This window comes from Labrus mixtus, chromosome 23, assembly GCF_963584025.1.
Source record: "Labrus mixtus chromosome 23, fLabMix1.1, whole genome shotgun sequence".
NCBI classification, from domain to species: Eukaryota; Metazoa; Chordata; class Actinopteri; order Labriformes; family Labridae; genus Labrus; species Labrus mixtus.
The window spans coordinates 1175818-1199724 of record NC_083634.1 but is presented as its reverse complement, the minus strand read 5'-3'; the positions used below and the strand labels follow the sequence as shown (position 1 = coordinate 1199724).

Genomic DNA, 23907 nt, shown 5'->3' with positions numbered 1-23907 from the left:
GTTTGATAAACTATTGCTTGTAGGACAGAAGAAAGATGTTAGAGCAATTGAAATGTAAAACCAATTGAATTCAAGATTTGTAAAAATGATTACAGATTTTTTTTTTTTTTACAAGACATCAAAGTCATAAAAAAGACTCATTATAGTGATTTATAAGGGACTTTGACAATGGTTTTCTCAAAAAGTACACAGTAAAAGTACTTCATAGTACTTAAAAAAATATATATTATATTATATATATAATATATTATATAATATATATAATTATTGTTTTCTCCAAGAAAACTGTTTTGTTTTTTTTAAATTGTGAACACCTTATTTTGAAAAACGGAAGTTACCGCAGACTCGCAGAATTATTCTCACACTAATTTCACCGAAGCTATTCCCTGTACAGTTTTCTGTTTACTCCCGTGTCATACACGTGTATCTCATAGTCAGTTTTATGGTAAGACTTTGGCATTTAGCACTTCATCGCTCTCTCTTGTCTGTTACTCCTGCTCGCTCTGGAGTCCGGAGCATTTACCATAAATATCAGAATACGTGAGCACTTCAAATTTAAGGGCGGCTCACTCCACCATGTAACCTCGAGGAGCGGCTGGCTTGACCGCAGTAGATCTTGCTCTGGGGCAGGACCGGGCAGGACCAGACCACCTACCGCACTGCGGGTATCCCCTAGCAACCAAACGTTTCCATGGAAACATGTTCACTCTGCCAACGGTTTGACTAAATGGACAGCGAAGGAACATTTACAAAGAACAGTAGATATCACAAAATGACTTTTTTCTTCAGAGGGTTGGAAAGAAACACTTGAACGTTTGTCTTCGTTGTCAGTTTCAGCTTGTGAGTACTTTCGTACACTCGGCTGTTACATGAAAGTAGGTCGGTAACGTAGTTCGATAGTTAGCTTCAGGCTATATTTTATAACGTTTTTTAACGTTACCCATTTTAGATTCAAAAGGTAAATTCGTGTAAAAAAAAACAAAAAACCAATGAGATGTAATCAACGACACAGTCCAAAAATATTAATCTTAAAAAATATTGAATGTATGAAGTTTTAGCTAGAGTTAGCTATGCATGACACGAGTTTATGTGAACGATTGGATTTATACATGAAGTGGTGTCTCAAAACGTCAAAATGTTTTATGTGTTGAATGTTGTTGTTGTTGTTTACAAGCTGTAACTTTCAGGTAAATACTATTGAAGTAAACCCTACGAAGAAATGGAAGACGAATACTCCAGGACCATTCGTCTGGTAAAGCAGAGTAATTCATAATGATCTATAACTTTTACTCTTTATTTCAATAATCCCACTAAATGTTAAACAATGTCTCCTTTTACGACCTCTTCTGTCATCTCTTCATCCAACGGAAGTTGTTTATCCGATGTGTGGCTCTTCCTGGTGTAACGGAGGAGTTGTGGACAGAGGAGAATGAGACGGCTTTGGATCAATTCATTGTTGACAACACAATCACAACCATGGTGGTGTACCTTGACACTGACTCCAAGCTGCGGGTGGAATACTCCATACCTGTACAGGTAAAGCTTGACTTTACACATTCAATCCTAAATTCTAAGAAAAACTGAGCTTGTGTTTGCCCGATCCCATCAGAGAAAGCTTGATACTTCTCTTAAAAGCTGGAGTGCTCTCCTTTTCATCCTTCATGTGTTGTTTTATTTTGTTTAATTCTTTAGTTTTATTTTATTTGCCTAACCAACAAACCGTTAAAGCCCTGTACATTAACACATATGTAAGTGATTAGACCACTTCTCAGTAATATGTGCATTAGGACAGGTTTGTTTGACTGACAGCTCCAATACCCTGTTCGGGCAGTTATCATACTTGTTTTTGCTTAGAATTTATTGCGTCTTACATTTTCACAATGGCTACATCTATTTACGACCCGTCCTGGTCTTTTAAGACATAGTCATTTAAAACACCTGTACTGTATGGTTGTACGGAGGCTTTAAAATGTATTTTACATGGACAGGTGGTGGAGCAGCTGTGCTATTTTATCCGCAAACCAGGAGCCATTATCACAGCAGAGACATTTGATTCAGCTGTACAGTTTGGCATGCTTCAAGAAAACCCCATCCAAAGGCTGCTCCATGAAATGATCTGTTTGCATGCACTGCCAGTCGCCCTCTCAACCTACAGCCAGAAGAGCATCAAAGACAACTATGCCAACAACATGCACTGCTTCCTGGCCTGCCTCTCGGGTGGGTACCTCAGAGAAAAGGGAGAGCTACACAGGTTTCTTTTAACAATATATAGAAGTTCTACAAACTGTACAACTTTTGTGAGGGTGTTATCTTGGAGTGGTCTCCTCTTTGATATATGTCATAAAATACGATCACGTTTTTATTTTTTTTAAATGTAAGAACCCTGACTTTGTCCCGAATATCACAATGCTTCATCTCATACATATGGTTCCCTCTATATCATACAAAGAGAGCCACTTTTGGTATATGGTTTGACTATACGCTTGTACAGTTTTTCAAGGCAGCAGAAATAAATGCATCCTGCAAACATCCTAGTTGAATTGAACAATACATTTCCATTGACCTTATTTGAAGCAAATTGTAGTTACACTTTCTGAAAGCAGTCAGTCTGAAGGACAAATTAGGTTTCGCAAATGTCTTTGCTGCTGAAAAAATCTTCAGAAAGTGACTTCAGTTTACAAGTAGTTAAGAAAATCCCAATAGAAGCCCTACAGTGCAGTCCTGAGGAGCAAGAAAGGACAAGAAGCTGGTACAAAGAATGGAGAGTAAGCCTGAATATATTTCTCCTAATCTGTTTGTGTGCATTGCATGATCAATATGAAAGTACAAGATGTAATGATGGCAGAGCTTTATTACAGCACTGTCTGTTGATGTGACCTTTTTTCTCAATCTAAAAAAAGGTCACATCAACAGACCTTTGCTTCATTTATTCTTCAGTTTTAAGTGTTCTTCTTTGCCTTTTCCTCTATTCTTTTGACTAAGTTGTTTACCACGTTTTGTAGGTGTTGTGATCCACTGGACAGTTCAGATCAAGGAGCTACTGAATGATCAAGAAGTAATGGAGATGGGGGACACATGTGGCCCACTGCAGGAGATAGCATTCTGGAAGAACCGCTCTGCCAAACTTTTGGACATCAGCCTGCAGCTACAAAAACCAAGGGTCAAACACATCCAGAAGATCCTGCAACTCTCAAAGTCTATCTATGAACATCGCTTTTTCAAACTGGCCAAGGAGATCCAGGTATTTACAGTCTTCCAAGTCTACAGTCTAAAACTGATTTATAACTCCAGTATGGTATAACTGAAGTGTGATATGATTGCCATGAAATATAATACAATATAATGTTAGACAAGATTAAATAACTTTACAGAGCATTTTTTGCAAAACTCTGTCGTTCTGTGTGACTAATTATGCATCTACCCTGATGGAGGAAAGGAAGTGTATGTAAAAGGACTGCAGTGTTGCCCAATGGCTCCCAATGCAGAAAGTTGGAAAACATTGATATGAAAACTTGTGTTAACATAACTAAAGCATTTAATAAGAACTGTGATAAAAGTAAGCATAATGATAGTCATTCCTTTTTTTATCCATCAATTTTGTGCGTGTGTTTTCTCCAGGATTGTTCTTTACAAGCTAAATCAAACCTGACCTACCTGTCCATACTGAAGGAGCCCTTTGAAGAGTTTGCCAAGCTCAAGCTTAACCAAGTTACTCCTAAGCTGTGTCACATTGTCAGTCTCATTTGCATCATTTGGGTTAACTCCGACCACTACAACACTAATGAAAGGATCACTGGCCTCTTCCGCAAGGTACCTGCATTTTTCTACATCAAAGTGTTTACAACGTTTGTTTTTAACACCCTCTTTCTATTAATGACCGTCGTTTGTCCATTTTTATGTGTTTTGATTCCAACACGGGCAATTTAAACAAACTACACATACTGTAGGGCTCAACAGGTTAAAACAAATGAACAAGGATTTGCCTTCAGTCCATAATAAAACAAGTTAAAAGTGTTTAATAATTCTTACCACATACTGTATTTCAGTGACGCTCTTATTTTCTCTTGTATTATTATGCCAGCATGCCCATTCCCATACAGCAATGTGCTTCTGCTGTAAGTTTTTTTGATTGGGCTTTCAACAACCCCCTTTTCATAAGCAGCGTGTTTCTTTATATTTTGATTGGACAGTCCTTTCGTTTATGAGTTGTTATTGTGTTTCAATCAATCAAACTCAATCAAACTTTATTTATATAGCACCTTTCAGACAAATTAAATTGCAGTTCAAAGTGCTTAACAAGAGTGCAGAAAAGTTATTGACGAAAAGTAGTTTATAAAATCATTGATAAAATCATTGAGAGACCAATGCACACCAATAAGAATAAAAAATAAAATATATGTATAAAAATAAAATACAATAAAATACGACACATAAAAGCAACAAGATATTAAAATAAATACATAAGAGGAAAATATTTTAAATTGTAGTAGGATAAAAAGACAATACAGTAATGTTAAGATTTGAATTGATATGAAACACTATATAAAAGCCAGACTGAATAAATGAGTTTTAAGACTGCATTTAAAAATCTCGATATTCAGGGCTCCTCTCAGACCCTCAGGAAGGTTGTTCCACAGTCTCGGAGCGTAACAGCTGAAAGCAGCATCGCCAAAGGTTTTTGTCCTGCTCTGTGGAACAACTAAGAGAGAGGAACTGGAGGATCTGAGGGGCCGTACTGGTTCATAAGTAGCTGAAGCCGATTTGTTGTGTTTTTTGGAAGACCAGAAAGGAGAGCGTTACAATAGTCCAGCCTGCTAGTAATAAAAGCGTGCATTAGTCTCTCTGTTTGGCTCAGAGAGAGAAATGGCCTCACTTTGGCAATGTTTTTCAGGTGGTAAAATGCTGTTTTTGTGACACCCTTTACGTGGGCCTTAAAATTAAAATCTGAGTCAAAGATCACCCCAAGATTCTGTGCTTCTTGACTTGGGTTGAGTCCTATTTTTTTTAGTTTGGGGGCCAGTTTCTCTCTCTAAGCCTTTGAACCGATGATTAAAACCTCTGTTTTGTCCTGGTTGAGCTGCAAAAACTTCTGTGACATCCAGGCTTTTATATCTAAAATACAATTAAAAAGTGAGTCAATTTGTCTGGTGTCATCAGGAGACACGGCCACATAGAGCTGAGTGTCATCAGCATAGCCGTGCCTCCTGATGACACCACCCAGGGGTAACATGTACAAATTAAAAAGTAGTGGTCCTAAAATTGATCCTTGTGGTACCCCACTGGAGACCTCGTATTGTTTGGAGGTGCAGTCTTCTATCGATACAAAACATTTTCTGTCACACAAATACGAGGTGAACCAGTTAAAAACATTTCCAGAAAGGCCTACATGCTCACTTAGTCTATCTAAAAGAATCTGGTGGTCAACAGTATCGAAAGCAGCACTGAGGTCGAGTAGTACCAGAACTGAAGGCTTGTTGTAGTCGAGGTTTTTTCTGATATCATTAACTACTTTTAGCAGGGCCGTCTCAGTGCTGTGGCGTGCCCTAAAGCCAGATTGAAACATTTCTAATGTAGTGTTTGAGGTTAAAAAGGCACTCAACTGATTAAAAACTAACTTCTCTAAAATTTTGCTTAAAAATGGCAGGTTTGAGATGGGTCTAAAATTACTAGGTGTTAAAATATCCAGGTTCCCTTTTTTTAAAAGAGATTTAATTAAGGCAGTCTTAAAATCAGTAGGGACGACACCTAGCTGTAAGGAGTGATTTACTATGTCGAGGACATCTTCTGATACTGAATTAAAAATGGTTTTAAAAAGGGATGTTGGAATTGGGTCAAGGGAACACGTGGATGGCTTCATTTCTGTTACCACTGTCCTGAGTGTTGCAGCATCAACCAGGGCAAAACTTTCCAACTTGACATCACTGATTGTACATGATACTGGAAAAAGTGCGGTGTGCTTGCTTTGCTGACAGATACCAGACCTAATGTCAACTATTTTATCCCTGAAGTAGCCAGCAAAAACCTCACATTTAGATCCTGAGAGCACAGAGCTGTTATTGGTTGTGGGGTGTAACATAGAATCTATTGTTCTGAAAAGATGTCTGGGGTTGTGAATGTTGCTGTTTATCAGGTTTGAGAAATATTCTTGCCTTGATTTTCGGATGGCTTTGTTGTAGTCTTTTATTGCTTCTATTAGTATATTTTTATCAATTTCTATTTTTGTTTTTCGCCATCTGCGTTCAGCAATTCTGCAGTCTCTCTTAAGTGCATTGGTCGCATTGTTTTTCCATGGAACAACCTTTTTTGTATTTACTGTCTTTGTTGTGATTAGAGCGCAGGCATCAAGCACTGTCCTCAGTTTATAATTAAAATCGGTAACAAGTTGTTCACAGGATGATGGTAAGGTGGTATTTATGTAAGTGGTAAGATGTGATGTAAGAGTTGTGGCTACTTCTGGGGTAATGTGCCATTTGTTAACTGTACGTTGTGATCAAAACTGTTAAAAAACACACAATGATGGTCAGACAGAGCTAGGTCAGTGATGGATGAAATATTAATGTTTAGGCCATATGATATAATCAGATCGAGGGTGTGTCCATGTTTGTGAGTCGGTGTATTGACATGCTGTTTAAAACCCATACATTCTAATAATTCTAAGAAAGTTTGAAGCTGCAGCCTGATTCTTCAAATAATAATGCATACATGTACAGTATACAACCAATATATACCATATACGTAATGAGTTGGAGTGTCTTGTATTTGACATATTTTTGTTTTCTGCTGTGTTGCAGATGAGTAATGAGGTCATCAGCCTGTGCTTTAAAAGCATCTCTCTGGACAGGATCTTTGAAGGCTTTGTTTTATCCAGCAAAAAAAACCTTAACGACTGTATCCAGTGCTGCATGTCCTGGAAGGAAGTTTACCAGAATGCATCAAATGTTCATACCAAGTAGGAGAAATCTCACCTGCCTATGGACCTAACACACTGTCATCTATGTCTACGTTTGGTTTCAACGTTGTTCTGAGTTGTCTACAATTAAAGATTTCATTTTAGTTCAATTAAGGAGTTACCTCCTTAATAGAAATAACTGATTAACTGCTACTAAAAAAGTAAGTTTAACTGTGCCCACCTCTGAATATACCCTTAAAGAGCAGTGATTTAGTTTGTGTTCAAGCTCATCTTATACTGTAAAAACTTTACAGTTTGTTCACAGTCTCTCTGTCCTCCTTCTGGTTATGCTGTCTTTTGTTTTTACATCAGGTGTTCTCCTAAAGGTTGGATGCTGGACCAAACCAGCATCTTTGTGGTGGTTGATGCTTTTGTTCAGAGGTTCAAAGACCTGCTTGAGGTAACCTTCACTCAATAACACAGAGACATTAAAGGTCACATATTATGCTCCTTATCAACAAGTTTAAATAAGTCTCGGAGAGGATGGACTTTTCTAATAAGTGGGGGGTTTGAAGACAGGCTAGGGGCACATATTAGTGTTAGAAAAGCATGATAAAGTGTATCTTGCATAATATGTGACCTTTAACATACAATCACAACTCTGCATACTAACTCTATATTCATTCTGTTGAAATAGTTAGAATTAGGGAACACTCCTGTAAACAAATGCAGGCCAATGCAAATTTTCCTTTCGATGAAGTACCTCTAGATGTGGTCTTTAATTCCTCATGCAAAAAACAACACCGAAAAGATTATCTTCAGGATTATATTGCAGAATTTTAGGAACAAAATTGAGGCCACATTGTGCTCCATTGGGCTTTCAATGGATAAACATGGATCTCATCCAGTCAAAGCTACTTCCTTTATTTTGAGTTTTCAACCATATTAAATGTAAACATGCTTCTTAATTAGTCTGCATTTCCCTCATTGCATATGCCAGGTTTAGTTTCACAGTGCAGTCCACAATCAGTGTCTCTCCATTGAACATCTTTTCTAAGTTGTTGTGTCAAATGAAATGTTTTTGTGGTATTACTATGTTTCATCCTCCTTGTGATATAAACACTGTCCCAGTGTAAGATGTAACAGAAGGTGGCTGTCTTTTCCCTTTTTGTACCAACTTTGTTTTTGTACATAGTTTGTATGTTTTTTTCCTTTAGCGCCGTTGTAATTAAGTTGCCTCTTTGTGAATATCATCCTATTTAGATCAAGGAGATAAGACCTCAAGTATTTTGAGAATTACATACAGTAACTCACAAAATCATTTTCTATACTCTTTTTTTTTTCTGTGCCATTGCATTTTTTAGGTATGTGACTGCCAGCATCAGTTTGCCCGTTGGGAGGATGGTCAGCAAAGGCCCCTGCCATGCTTTAGTGGAGGACAAGGACCAGAGTTCACCCGGTCCCTCCTGGAGCTAGAAAGTATCTTCCACCGTGGCCTGCAGAACCTGCGCTCTGTCGTTGAGAGCATCTTTGATGTCGAGAACACCATTTGGTTCAGAGAATTCAACAAGTATGTGTGGCTCTTTAACCTGCCCTATTACAAAAAATACAAATATAAATGAAAGTATAGAGAGCAAAAGTATTTATTTGTTTTTGTGACTGTAAAACACAAATTAGGCCAAAAGGGGCAGTCCAATTCCCTAAGCACCTTTATAGGGTAAAAAGATTCCCTACTTGAGATGGAGAGCTAATAGCTTCTTTGTGCTCTGGTGCTGTTTGCACGTTGATAGCTATTCAACATGTGGGCTTCATAGATAACTGGCAGTCTTTTTGGGGAAAACCTGGTCTGCTAGCTAGAGACGGCATCCATCCCACTTTGGACGGTGCAGCTCTATTATCTAGAAACATAGCAGAGGTTATTAGTCCAAAACCCTGACAACAACTCAGAGTTCAGACCAGGAGGCAGAGCTGCAGTCTTACACGCTTCTCTGCGCCTCCCTTAGATCTGTCTCCCAGTCACTATAGCTGTAATTCTGAATCGAACTGTAGTTATACTATAGGTACTGTGTCTGTCCCCCGGCCCAGACCCGTTTTTATAAGTCATCCAAACGGCGTGAATCATCAGAATCTGATTAGAATCAAAACTACGAATACGATTTTGCTACAAGATCGGAGGATTCACTGCGGACTTTTGAACATTAGGTCCTTAGCATCCAAGTCTCTTTTAGTGAATGATCTGATATCAGATCAGCACATTGATTTACTTTTTTTGACTGAAACCTGGCTGTGTCGAGATGAATATGTTAGTTTGAATGAATCCACTCCTCCCAGTCATTTTAATACTCATATACCTCGAGACACCGGACGAGGTGGTGGAGTAGCAACTATTTTTAATTCCAGTCTTTTAGTTAACCCTCGACCAAAGCTGAATTTTTCTTCTTTTGAAAGCCTTGTTCTTAGTCTTCCACATCCAGTCTCAAGAACCTTTCAGCCAGTTCTAGTTGCTGTAGTTTACCGTCCTCCTGGCCCATATTCTGAGTTTTTATCTGAGTTTGCAGAATTTTTATCAGACTTAGTCCTTAGCAGTGATAGAATAATTGTTGTAGGTGACTTCAATATCCATGTGGATGTTGAAAATGATAGCCTGAGCACAGCTTTCATGTCACTGTTAGACTCTATTGGTTTCACCCAGGTTGTAAACGAACCTACTCATCATTTTAACCACACCCTGGATCTTGTTTTAGCTTATGGAATTGAAATCCATAACCTTACAGTTTTCCTAGAAAATCCTCTGCTATCATACCATTTTTTTATTACATTTGATTTTGTCCTACTAGAATTACCTCTGCCTGGAAGAGGTGTGCTTTCTAGAAGTTTGTCGGATAGTGCTGTGGCTAGATTTAAGGAAGCTATTTCAGCTGTTTTTGATTCAGTACCGTGTTTCAACCCAGTTGGAAACTCTTATGATAGCTTTAGTCCCTCTCAGCTAGATCAGTTTGTTGATAGTGCAGTGGATTCGCTGAGAGTTACTCTGGATTCGATTGCTCCCCTGAAACAGAAGGTTGTCAAGCGGCGGAGAGTGGCTCCATGGTTCAACTCAGAAACCCGTACTCTGAAACAATCATCACGGAATTTTGAAAGAATATGGCGTTCGACCAAAACGGTAGAATCTCGTTTTTTCTGGCAGGATAGTCATAGAAGATATATGAAGGCTCTACGTCACGCCCGAGCTGCCTACTTCTCCTCTCTAATCGAGGAAAACAAAGGCAATCCTAGATACCTTTTCAGCACTGTAGCCAGGCTGACAGAGAGTCATGGCTCCATTGAGCCTTGTATTCCTCTAGCCCTCAGCAGTAATGATTTCCTTAGCTTTTTCAACAACAAAGTTCTAGACATCAGAGACAAAATTGGTAACCTCCTGCCCTTACCTGGTGCAGATACGTCTGATACGGCAGAGACAGTTCCAGGACCAGATATTAGTCTCGACTGTTTTTCTCCAATCAACCTTTCAGAGTTATATTCCATTATTTCTGCATCGAAACCGTCAACCTGTCTTTTAGACCCAATCCCAACCAAGCTGTTTAAGGAAGTCTTTCCCTTAGTTAGCAACTCCATATTAGATATGATCAATATGTCTTTACTGGCAGGCTATGTACCACAGACATTTAAAGTAGCGGTAATCAAACCTCTACTTAAAAAGCCTACTCTGGACTCAGGAACTCTGGCTAACTACAGACCTATATCCAACCTTCCTTTTATCTCGAAGATCCTGGAGAAGGTGGTAGCTAAACAGCTGTGTGACTTTCTCCATGACAACAGTTTATTTGAAGAGTTCCAGTCAGGATTTAGAGTCCACCATAGCACTGAGACTGCACTAGTTAGAGTTACAAACGATCTACTTCTAGCCTCAGACAGGGGACTTCTCTCTGTGTTCGTCTTGTTAGATCTTAGTGCTGCTTTTGACACCATTGACCATCGGATCCTGTTGTACAGACTGGAGCATTTGCTTGGAATTACAGGGACTGCTTTAAGTTGGTTTGAATCCTACTTATCAGACCGATCTCAGTTTGTACATGTTAATGATGAGTCCTCTATGCACACTAAAGTTTGCCATGGAGTCCCACAAGGTTCAGTGCTTGGACCAATTCTTTTTACATTATATATGCTTCCTCTGGGAAATATTATGAGGAAACACTCCATACAGTTTCATTGTTATGCAGATGATACTCAGCTTTATGTATCAATGAAGCCCGATGGTACCAGTCAGTTATGTCAGCTAGAAACATGCCTTAAGGACGTTAGGACCTGGATGACCAGAAATTTTTTGCTACTTAACTCAGACAAGACTGAAGTTATTGTGCTAGGCCCTAAGAACCTCAGAGAGACTTTTTCTAGTGATGTGACTGTCCTTAATGACATCAGCCTGGCATCTAGCACCACTGTTAGGAATCTAGGAGTTATTTTTGATCAAGATATGTCTTTTAGCTCTCACATCAGTCAAGTTTCAAGAACAGCCTACTTTCACCTTCGTAATATATCCAAGATCAGGAATATCCTGTCGCAAAGTGATGCAGAAAAACTAGTTCATGCATTTGTTACCTCCAGATTGGATTATTGGAACTCTCCTTTGTCAGGGTGCTCTGGCAAATCTCTAAAGACTCTTCAACGGGTCCAGAATGCTGCAGCTCGTGTACTGACCAGAACCAGGAAATGGGACCACATTACTCCTGTCCTGGCTTCTCTGCACTGGCTCCCTATACAGTCTAGAATAGAATTCAAGATCCTTCTTCTCACCTACAAAGCTCTAAATGGCCAGGCACCATCTTATCTTAAGGAGCTACTAGTGCCGTACTGTCCCTCGAGAGCGTTGCGGTCCCGGAGTGCAGGCCTGCTGGTGGTACCTACAGTCTCCAAGTGTACTATGGGGGGTAAAGCCTTCAGTTATCGGGCTCCTCTCCTCTGGAACCGCCTTCCAGCCGGGGTCCGGGAGGCAGACACAGTCTGTATTTTTAAGATTAGACTTAAAACTTTCCTTTTTGATAAATCTTATAGTTAGGGCTGGTGCTGGTGTAGACCAGCTCTTAGTTATGCTGCTATAGGCTTAGACTACCGGGGGAACTGGCACCCTGAGCTCCTCTCTCTCTCTCTCTCTCTCTCTCTCTCTCTCTCTCTCTCTCTCTCTCTCTCTCTCTCTCTCTCTCTCTGCATATACAGTACATCATATTACTGCATGTATCTATCTATAAATCTCAGTCACTAACCACCTACTTTCCTGGGAGCTCTTGAGCTCTCCTAGGCTCCTCAAGATCGTCGGTTGACGGCTTGCCAGAACAACCCCACCCCACCACTACCCCCTCCCCACCGGATCGTGGGTTGGCGGCCTGCCAGAACAACCCCCCACACCCCCTCCCCTCCCCACCGGATTGCTGATGGACGGTCTACCTCCCCCCACCCCCTTGCTCTCTATCCCTCTTCCTGCATCTTATCCCATCTCTCCCCCTATCCCTTTCCAAGCCCGGCGCAGTCTAGGCCTGTGAAGACTGTTTCGTCATGAGCCGGGGATCCGGCTGAAGATTTCTGCCTTTTAATAAGGCAGTTTTTTCTTACCACTGTAACTTTTGCTGCTTTGCTAAAGTGCTCATGATGGATAGGCCGGATCTTTGTAACATAGCAATAAGTAAGGTCTTTTACCTGCTTTTTGTAACATAACAATGAGTAAGGTCTTTTTACCTGCTTCTTGTAAAGTGTCTCGAGTTAACACTTGTTATGAGTTGACGCTATACAAATAAAAGTTGATTGATTGATTATAGCTACAGCTATTTTGAATACATTATGGGTAAATTGGCCCTTTTCTATGAAAATGACTTAACTAAAAAAACATAATTTTCATAAAAACCATTACTTGGCACAACTCGAATTAAAGGGAAATTATTAGCGCCTTTACAGAGTTGGTGGCAATAAATAATGAAAGTTGTCTATGAATACAGTCCAAATATTGTATTGACTTTATGGTTCTTATAATGACCAAATAAATCGGTTCAGGTGTCAGGAGCTCAATAACAGCACAAACAGGCACAGTCTTCTTAGATGTGCAATAGTCTGTAGCTGTAAGTCAGCCAGAAGGTAAGAGTTATTTTATCTGGACAGCCTCCTTTACCGACAATAAAACATCTTCACAACTGAGTGTCACAATAAAGTGGAAAAGAGCAGGATCCCCTTCCCTCCCGGCTTTTAACTGTAAATAACTCATTCGAGTGTGGCTTTGCAGCAACAGTAGAGGTGATCACAGCGTTTCTTTAGTGGTTTTTTAGAGGTTAAAGGTCTATGGCCGAGTTCACTCTTACTGCTCAAAGGATGTTATTGGCCCAAACTCAAAAAGCACAATTTAATTAGTTATGACAATGCTGGGGATATAACACCTGACCTTCAGGTTGAGAGATGAATGACTCTACCACTGAGCCACAGCCGCCCCATTAGCAATGGATAGGTGGAGAGTTCCCCTCTCTCTGCCCCTTGCCCCAAATATTTGTTCTGCTGTTGTCAGAAGAGCTTATTGACAGTCACATGTCTTTGTTATTAAGGCAATATATTCCCTTGAATATTTTCCAATTTGAATTATATCCCCCACCATAGCCACAGTTACACTTTTAAACTGTATCTTGGATGGTCAGCAGAGACATACAATCACTAAGCTGTAATTCTATTTTTTTTATGATAAATTACCTAATGCCATTGTGCGGCATGTTGGTGTCCTTTAACATGTTTTTTTGGTTACACTATCAAACAAAACTCTAGTAATATATTTAATCATGGGACAGGACACGTGTCTGGAATTTATTTTATTTGAATTTTGTTAGTGAATTTTTTTTTGGGTGCACTGTACATATTAATCTTTGCGCCTATATTTTTCACCTGCACAAAAATAAAGCCCTTCAAGAGTGTGCATTTGATTTTGTGCTTCTGCTCCACTGCTTCCGTGTGTGAATGTATCAGTTGCTCATAATGCAAGTGTTGTTGTATTTGATGTTAAATGTGTTTTTATGTATATGTTTTTGTTTGAAATCACAGATTTCGTGCAGTAATGATGGAAAACTGGAAATGATGATGCAGAACCTGATCAGTTCCATTTTTAAAACAGTAAACACAGTGGAGGAAGGAGTTCGGCTTCTGGACATTTTTAGACCTTTGTCTACTCGAGAGGTGACTCACTCACACACAGACAAGTGCTTACAAAACCAATTTCTCAATTTTAATTTCTGATCCTAGCCCAGGGTGCTTTATTGCCTCTGCTCTTAAATTGATCTAAGTCTAAGACCTAATCTTTTTAGAATGCAGAGTAGTATAAGGGAATGTTCAAACTTTATTACCCCTTTATTTACCCTAATGAGACAGTAAATATGCTAAAACGTGGGACGGAAGGACATGCAATAAAGTGCAAGAGTTTTGATGTAATCAGCTCCTCTACAGCAACAAATTCTCTGTACAGGGGTTGCAGGCTCAACATTTAAGCTACCCATTGTCCCATATTCAAATTTCAATTTTTTCTTTGATCTGCTTGTGCTTACTGCTGGCCTGTTTGCTTCATGCTCTGCTGAACACCTAAACCTCTGATTTATTGTACTGTAAATATAGCTGGATTGGTTATTTTTTATTGGATACCTGTGGTCTCTGCAGTTAGTTTTGGCTTTTCCAGTGCAAAAATAATTTTCTTCACCATTTTATGCTTGGCATATAGTTTATCCTTTTTCCCATATTGAGAGGTCTTTCAGAGTCCAGAGTGCTTAGTGTTGAATTCAATTCAAAGTAAATGGCATCATATCTTTTTTATTTTTTATTCATCTCTGTACTTTTAATTTTCTTTCAAATCAGGCTATAAGGCGCACCACAGAAGAGAAGGTCGAAGAAGTGTACAATGTCTTCAACAAGGAGCTTAAAATGGTCAACAAGGAGTTGAACCAGAAGACAAGAGTTTGCCCTGACCATATACCTCCGATATCAGGACAGGCCCACTGGGTGAGGGCCCTCAGACATCGCCTAGACAAACCCATGGAGGTGAGTTCATTGATCTATTTAATTAACCTCTTTGTGCACAAGCACTGTGAAATCAAAAACCTGTAACAAACTCTTTCCATATAAAGTGTCCAACTATTTAAATGTACACAAATATTAGACCCTTTTACATTGCCTGTTCAAGATGGGACTGATATCCATCATTAATGTAAATGTCATAAAATCATAATGGTTAAGTTGTTTCATTGCTGATCAGGAATCAAAGGTTGTAACAGAGGTGAAATAAACATCGCAAAAAGGTAAGTAAATTTGTGTTTGGTAGATTATTTCTTTGTTGTAACAATGCTTCTTGGCAACATTGGCTATACAGGTTTTGATGGGCGCAAGAGGGCTGGGTATCGTTCAAAAATGTTCAATACGATACTGATATCGATACCTTGACTTCGATACCGATTCCTAAACGATACTTTGATACCAATTTGATAAAAATCCATTTTAACAAAAAAAATTACATTCCACATTATGATACAAGTTTTATTTTTCAGCTCCATGGAATTTTAAACATTCAAAGCAGTTTCATAATATGAGAATATAAACCATTTTACCACAATGTGGTTTAACTAAAGTTGTCTGTTTCAACACTGTCTGTTTTGATCTTGTTGACATTTTTCCAAACTTCACGATGCACACTGTAATCAAGCCTCTCAAAACACAACAACACACACGTGTGCCCCGTCTGGTTAAGCAGCCAATTACCATTACCATGGTTAATGGTGTGGACCACCAAACGCCGTAGGTATCGAAATTTGGTATCGAATGACAAGCCATTTTTTGATACTCTGTCGTATCGAAGCAATTCGATACCCAGCCCTAGCGCGCAACCCACATACTCAGCTCTGCTGCTCATCCCACGAATGCATGTTCCTCACAAATGTGGCACCATTTAAAGCCGGATAAACATGCTTTCCAACGGTATGAGATGTATTTCCAAGAAGCATTGTTGCAACAAAGAAATAATCTACGAAACACAAATTTCCTTACTTTTTGTGCGATGTTTTAGAAATGGTATCACTGTAAACATCTGTGGATTGAACAACTTGTGTGAATGTGTGAGTGTTGTGCCTCTTCAGCAATACCATACTGTAAGTCTATGTCACTAAAGCCCTAGTCACACGGGACTAGTATTACCTGGGGACCTCATGTGATTTAGAAATTACACCACCACGTCTGTGTTTCGTGTGGCGCATTCGCACGGGATAAGCGAAGTCTGTGTTTTAACTCGAATTTACTGACATTATACACCGAATATGATGTCAAGTGTTAACCTTTCCTGCTTCGGCACTCCGACCACAGCGGAGACTGATTGGTCTGCTTCAGGGCCGAAGTTGTAGCCGTCACTTTAACTGGGGTGCATCAAGATGTAAACAGACACGGAGAGTCCGGCTTGTTACTTGAGGTGTCGGGCCGTTTATTACACACACAGAGTCAAACGGTATACACTTCAGATGCTGACTAGTTTCTCTGCTCTGATTCTACTCCGGTCCCCGACATCAGTAATGTGCCTCTCGCACACACCTGCCGAACACACACTCTCCTCGTTCTCTCTCTCCTCACTCGCACTGAGCCATTCACAGACATACACTACCAGTATAACACCAGGCTCTGTGTAATCTGTGTAAAAGATAGAAAAATGTTCCATGCATGTAATCCATCTAATCATCTTTGGAGATTTCTCTCTACTGATGGATTTGAGCTTGCTCTTTCTGTAAATGGGTCTCCATGCTGTGTAGCTAGATGAGCCTCCTGAATGTGCACCCAAAATGCTGTCAAAACTTTCATTTATAATTGCCAATGCAGCCTCCATAATTCTGGACCGGGAAAAGGCAGAAAAAATGTGCGGAGAACACAAAAAAACAAAAAACTACCCCAAATCACAGATGCCGATTCGCACGGGACTAATATTATCACATAACCTCTGTGTTTAGTGAAATATGTTAGGTAATTTGCGGTGGAATTTTTACTTTACAAATTACGGACATGGCAGATTCGCACGGGATGAAGATCACAGACGACCTCCGCATTTATTACAAATTACTAGAGGTCCCCAGGTAATACTAGTCCCGTGCGAATAGGGCTTATGACACTAATATTACAAGGCACAGTGTAAATAGGGCTGTTATGCATTATCTTCAATGAATCCCTTCTCTAAAGCGCTTCCTTGACTCATTTCATTTTGTCCCCTGTCTTTCCCCTTCAGTTGCTTCAAACGGCCCATTTTATGCATGAATCATATAGCCGCAAGCAGGTCATTTTCTCCAATGGCCAAATGGTGCAGGTTTTGGATGAGTTGGTGAGGAAGAATTTCAGTATGTGGAGCCAGAAGCTGGACGGTCAGTACATCAAGAGGCTAGAGCAGCCACTCATGGTGCGCTGCAAGGACAAGACCGCCAAGGTGGACATCAATTTTGACAAGTGGGTTACACAAACAACACTTTCTCACATTCTCACAAGAGACACTGAGCATTTGCATCACAATAAACATTTCACTAATGTCTTCAATGGTTAACTGTCATTTGTTTATAATACCCAGACTTTGTGTATCTCTCTGAATCTATGCTCACACAGTAGGTATAGATACAAAAATATAAGACATTTTCAATACAACATACAATCATGTGCAACCTAAGCAATTCAACACAAAGTATAAATATAATATACACAGTAGCATCCAAGTTACTTATTACTTATTTCTCTTTTCTTTTGCAGTAATCTATTGAACATGTTTTCTGAGATCCAGTACTGGGATCGACTTAAGTTTGAGATCCCACAGAGTGTATCTGACATTTGTCAGGACAGGGAGGACTTCAGAGGCCTGAGAGAGGGAACACTGCTGTTGATCAGGGACTACAACAGGTTAAACACACACTCACAAACACTGACATTCATTTAACCTTTTAACACATTTAGGCGTTTGCAATGGGGACATACGGTATGTTTACTATTGAAGAGTATTAATGATCATTTTTGTCACGCAACTGTAGGGGCAATTTTAACTGACAGAGGAAGAGAGAGAGGATGCCAATTATTAGCTTTTTCCAAAACATAAACACAAAGACAAGACAACTTGATCTTTATAAGCTGTTTTCTTATACCAAGTAGTGTGAGAGCATCAGCATTGCGGTTCACCATCTATTTACCTGTGACACCTCAAAGCTTCATTCTGTGTCAGCCTCCTCACCAAAAGAGCAATTTAAAGTATGAAACAGATTTGGCTGAGAAGTAAGGCTTGTAATAAGCAGAATTAGATGTTTTGATTGTTTTAAGATGTATTGATGTATTGGAGGTATTGAGACCAGAAGTTAGACTGGGAAAATTCATTTTACTCTATCAAAAAATATATATATTTTTGTGGGAACCAAGACCTTCCTTAGAGATATTGATAAAATATTGATTGTTATTAGGCCTATACTGTCAAAAATGTTTATAAAGCACTATAATTAAAGACTTAAAACACACAAAAACACTCTTTTTGACTAAGTCAGAAGTCTAGAAGCTGAACATTTTGATTGCTCCAGTTTTACATATACAGTAATCTAAACACACTCATATTTACTATTTTGACCTGTCCTCATGTACCTATGTTTCTATGCGTGTGTCTGTGTGTATCAGGATCATTGGAATGCTGTCTCCTGACGAGCATGGTCTGTTTTGGGAGAGGATTCACTTCTTAGATAAGAAGATTCAGCCGGGGTTGTCAAGGCTCCTGTGGTTGTCAAAGGGAGCTTCAAACATCTTCATCCAAGAGTGTCTTGTACACATTGAAAAGGTTTTTACATACAGTTCACCACATACTGGTGAAGGCATGTGTACAGCTGTGCGTGTACTGAATTGACTTTTTCTGTGTTGGCAGTGGAGAAACCAAAAGTAAAGGGAGAGTATGTGGGGTTTATATCCTCTATCTGGATGAAAATATGTGATTGTTAAAATAACTTTAGTTTAGAACATAGTCACCACTGCAGGAGATGAATGTAAGATGTGATTTATATTAGTGTTTATTTATCAGAGAACTGGTCCAAGGTTACTGAAGGGCCTTCAACCGATCTTGAATCTATTCCTGGTCCAGTAAGAAACCTTCATCTCATTTCTCCTCAGGTCCGGGTCATAGTTAATGAATACAAAGTATCCAATCTATCAATTTCCAACCTCTGTCGCCAGATGAGTGAAGCACTACTGATTAAACTCAATGGAAAGACTGCGTACAGGTAAGAACAGATATCTCTTAAGGACTATGAAACAGTAAATACACAAATGAAATAAACAACACAGTGTTTCCCACAGAATGAGAACTGTACATGCGCAGTGGAGTTAGTGTGTGTGTCTGTGTGTGTGTGTGTGTGTGTGTGTGTGGGTGGGGGGGGGGGGGGGTCACATTTCAAGAAAAATAGTAAAACAACAACATAATAAGCTAAACCTTTTGAATGAGAGCTCACACCGCAGTGTGTGTTAACAGGAGGGACATATCTGGGGATTTCTCTCTCTCGCTCTCTCTCTCTTTCTTTCTTTCTCTCGCACTTAAGTTTCAGATAGTGATTAAAGGAAGAATATGCAATTTTTTCACCCGAGTCCCGCTGTCTGTGATGCTTTCAGAGTTTTCCGAGTCCTATCTTCAGTTTGTTTACATCGTTGGGACGGCCGGCCGACTCCTCCCCTCGTGTATAAAAGTTGTTTAATTGAGGGACTAGAGAAAAGAAGAATAACATACTGTACTCACTGCTTCATTGAATGTCATGTAAGCGTTTCTAGATCACGGTCATTTCAGGTAAATTTACATGCAGTGTGAAGATACGAGCATAATAAAGATCGCTAGCATTAGCATGCTAACACAACCATGCAGCGCGAGTTGTTTTGGTTTCATGCTGGTGCACAAGGGCGACATCTGCTGGATCAAAAAGTTGCATATACTTCCTTTAAATAGGCTATGGATAATGGAAATATACTTGCCTGGCTGTAATTATACATTATAGATCTTCATATAGGAAACACTGCAACAGAAAGCACTCTCTTATTACTACATACATTTTAAGCTGATTATTAATGGCATCATGTTAAGTAATTCATTTTAATAGAGTGCAACATACAGCATTTTACCAGACAAATGTTACTGTAGTGCTAATAGCTAACGGAGGATCAGTAATCTTTTCCACTGTATGACATGTTCTTGAGCAATGGCCATTGTAAGCATCCATACTGTATCTACTAGTTAACAAGTGAACAGCTCTGGTTTTGTTTGTTGTTTGCATCCTGGGTGTTTTTTTGTTGCAATTTTCAGGAACTAGGAGTTTGAAGATGAAGCTCACCAGAAAAGCCAACTCCAAATACTACGCTCAGTACACCAGGATATTGTTGATACCATGAACCGCATTCACAGCACCTTCTCTAATGATGGACCTGAGGTCTGTACTGTGTCTACCTGGCATACATTCAGTATTGGAAGCATTCCATCAGAAGTCTTTTTAAATGTAATATAAACTTTAACCTGACATAGTAATAAAGTTGTTATTTTAGAAGCACTTTGTGTGATAAACTGTAAGTGTGCAAGGTTGTGGCATAAACTTAAAGTTTGGCATCTTGTTTTTTTCAGGGTAAGAGAAATAAAAGTAATGGGTTAAATTTGACTCCTCGTGTGGGGAATGAATAAAGTTTCCATTTGCCTTATATGCAGATCTGTTAACAGTGACTTTGTGAAAACTTTTATATTTTGCTTTTAATATGCTTCATTAATACCAGGGGAAATTAGTTTTTCAGACACGTGCTACAAACATATAAGCCTGCATTAATGGAGTGATGTCAGAGTGAGAGGACTGCACATGGACTGGCGAGCAGTAGACCCTGTGCAGTTCTGGGTTTGTTGCCTTGCTTAAAGGCTCAACCCTGCAGTACTAAAGACATGAACTGGCACCTTTCCAGCTACCAGTCCCAATTTCCACACTTTGTCCATACTGGACACTTTGTCCCAGGTCCTTAGAGACCAACTACTGCCCCCATAATGACTCAAAATCCTGTGACAGAATAGGTGAAAGAGTAATTGCTGTTACCATTGGTGGAGATTCAGAGGCTTTCTGGTGCAGAACCACTAGGACTTTGAACAATGGATTGGGCAATGTCTTTCTGTCTCCATTGATGGCCCTGGATAGCTTCTTCATGGACTGCTTGATGTTGCTCCTTAGGGCTTCCTCAACCATGTTGTCTACCTTTTCTGTGTAGTGAACCCAGTGCTCTTGGACCTTTCACAAAAAAGCACCAAAGTTTTGGTCAACATCTTGCTTTTTAGTCATCAGTTTTCATGATTGATTTTATTTTATCTTCAGGAAAAGAACTGAATTGCTGACCACTTTACAGTTGCAGGTGAGAAGGTAGTTACTAATTTTGAAGAGTGAAATATTAGCAGTTATCCAGAGAGGCTGCTTGTCAACAGGCAAGGCAGGCAACGGCTTGGGGCCTCATGTCAGTATGAGGCATGGGGCCTTCTTTATACAGCCATATTTTATATTTTCTAGAAGCAGTAAACGGTCTGGTATGCTGCTTTATAAGTAACAAAAATAAATTGTTCCTCATTGCCTGATAAGAATTGACCAACGTAAGCTAGCTACCTTGGATATGCATGCGCTCAAATCAAGGTAAAAATCGGTTATGTTGAAAATCAAGCATTTTTCAAGGAGTGCTTTACAACTCAATTATTCCCTTACCATAAACTAGTGTTACCTACAGTGTACACACTTTCTGTATCACCTCTCCATCCTTTTATTTTGCTGCTTGTTGAATCAAGATCAAACAGTCAACTGTGTGTGGTGTTCTTTTGTCTCTCTTAATAGATTGAGTTCTCCCCGACACTAGGAAAACTTTCTCAACTAGTGAACATTTTGCCTCAGCTCATACACACAACCTCAAGATTTAAACGTCTGCCTGAACTTCTCTCTGGCAAGAAGTCACAGGGGAATCCCATATATATCAACTTGGGTAAGAAATTAAATTATTTTTTCTCACATTTAATCTGCTTTTTGCTATCTTTTAAACGTACACTGTGTACTATTTTATGACAATGTTTACATTAAAATATCTAAATTAATTAAAAATTGACTACATTTATGTAAATTTCTTCATAAACACCTCTAACAGCATTTAAGGAACTGGATGAGTGTACACTTCCTAACAATCAGAGTGGTTCACTCTCTGAAATAAAGAAATAAAAAGAATGCAAATAAAGAATAGATTGTAATGAACACATTGTACACAAAGTAATGATTATTTAATTATCCAATTGCTCTCTGGTTTCCAAAGCTAAACAAGTTAAATTAAATGCATATTGAAATAAATATTCTCAGAACACAAAGTGAAAAGACTCTCAAAATGGTTTTGAAGATTAAGGCAGTGACTAATTGCCTTCATTAACCTCATCATATAAGTTGAAAGATACCCCAGAAAAGTAAGAATGCATTTTTCCATCATCATATTAATGAAATATGGAAACAAAAATCTGTCAGAAGAAGGACCAGTACCCAGAGTGATGCCCTAAAACGGCAAAATAAGAAAAATAGAAATAACTGCCAGAAGACTGGGTGTCTTTAGATAAGTATTCCTCAACATACTCTTAGACGGTTTAGTAGGTTATAAATAAAGATGGCAGAATGTGCCACATTTTACACATAAATATACCAGAAACTCAGTATTTCCTCTGTAAATATCCTCTGAGTCATAAGGCTGGGAATATTTGGGTGTCTCATGAGTCGATTCAATTTAGATAAAATCTTCTCCAGTCATCTGTGAGACTGGCTGAACTTCTTGTCATTCTACTGAGTTAAAGAGCTAGCTTCAGCACTTAGCAGGGAGTGACTGATTAGCCCCAAATAATAATAATAATAATAATACAGAAAAAAATTACCAGTAAATTAAAAAAAAAGATAGATTTTTGGAAGTTATGAATCGATTTTAAATTTTCTCTGGGGTCCTTCATGTTCAGACAATTCCTTCTGCACATTATAACTGTCCTGTCTCTTGGATGACCCACAGGTGCAGAATATGCGAGAGGTGCTGAATGGAGAGTGGGTGTGGTTCCAGCGGGTTTTGATTGAGAGTGATATCATGCTGCAAAAGCACAAGGAGAAGTTTAAGAACGGCCTCATCCTCTCCTCTGAGGAGTTAAAGAAGAAAGTCCAGACAATGCGCCAGAATGATAATATCCAAGGTATCCACATCTCCAACACCCATCACAAGATAAGTCTTTATGCAGATGATATTCTACTGTACCTCCAATCCACATCCAACTCACTACAATAATCCATCAAGCTCATTTACCAGTTTGCAAAGATATCAAACTATGCAATAAATTGGAAAAAATCTGCAATTCTCCCACTATGTGGACAAGACTGGATGGCTTCAATCCAAAATATACCAGCTCCATTATCTGTTGATACTGTTGGGGTTGTATCAAGTCAACTTTGGTTATATTCTTTAATAATTATTTCTAATTATTAATAATATAAATAAAATATCATTAAACTATGTTTAATCTCGTTTTGGGGCACCACCCTGTACTCAGGGAAATATAACCAAAATATCACTCAAATCAGTCTCAAATTAGTTATTTAATTACTAATATTATTAATAATTAATAACTATATTTAATAAATTGAAGGCGTGAAATCCGTACACAAAGCCTTCGCGCCCAGCTTATATCACAATGCAAATACACCAGTAATCACAAACAACTGCTCTCTTAAATTATAACAGAATTTATTTAAACAAAGCCACATCAATCCAAAATCAATGAACTTAATCAAACAAATAACTATCATAAACTAATCTAAGCAAACAAACATTATCAAGCAAGGCTTGTGGAAGGGGTGTGTGTGTGTGTGTGTGTGTGTGTGAGAGAGAGAGGGGGGGAAGAAGAAAAGGGGGAGATGGCTTCGTACCCACGTGGTCGCTCACAATGGCGCACCTAACAAAGG

The 23907-nt window shown here is 39.0% G+C and overlaps 1 protein-coding gene across 1 annotated transcript in view; it reads left to right on the top strand.

Moving 5' to 3' along the window:
- The first annotated feature begins 1219 nt into the window (after window positions 1–1219).
- Window positions 1220–23907, top strand: part of dnah2 (dynein, axonemal, heavy chain 2) — an 85001-nt gene continuing 62313 nt past the window's right edge. The window contains 18 exon segments of the mRNA XM_061031981.1: window positions 1220–1252; window positions 1372–1530; window positions 1962–2217; window positions 2662–2727; window positions 2730–2765; window positions 3003–3241; window positions 3619–3810; window positions 6792–6949; window positions 7262–7349; window positions 8254–8463; window positions 13958–14089; window positions 14759–14941; window positions 17157–17371; window positions 17666–17812; window positions 18569–18725; window positions 19052–19161; window positions 20229–20352; window positions 22967–23141. Coding sequence (XP_060887964.1) covers window positions 1220–1252; window positions 1372–1530; window positions 1962–2217; window positions 2662–2727; window positions 2730–2765; window positions 3003–3241; window positions 3619–3810; window positions 6792–6949; window positions 7262–7349; window positions 8254–8463; window positions 13958–14089; window positions 14759–14941; window positions 17157–17371; window positions 17666–17812; window positions 18569–18725; window positions 19052–19161; window positions 20229–20352; window positions 22967–23141 — 2680 coding nt within the window.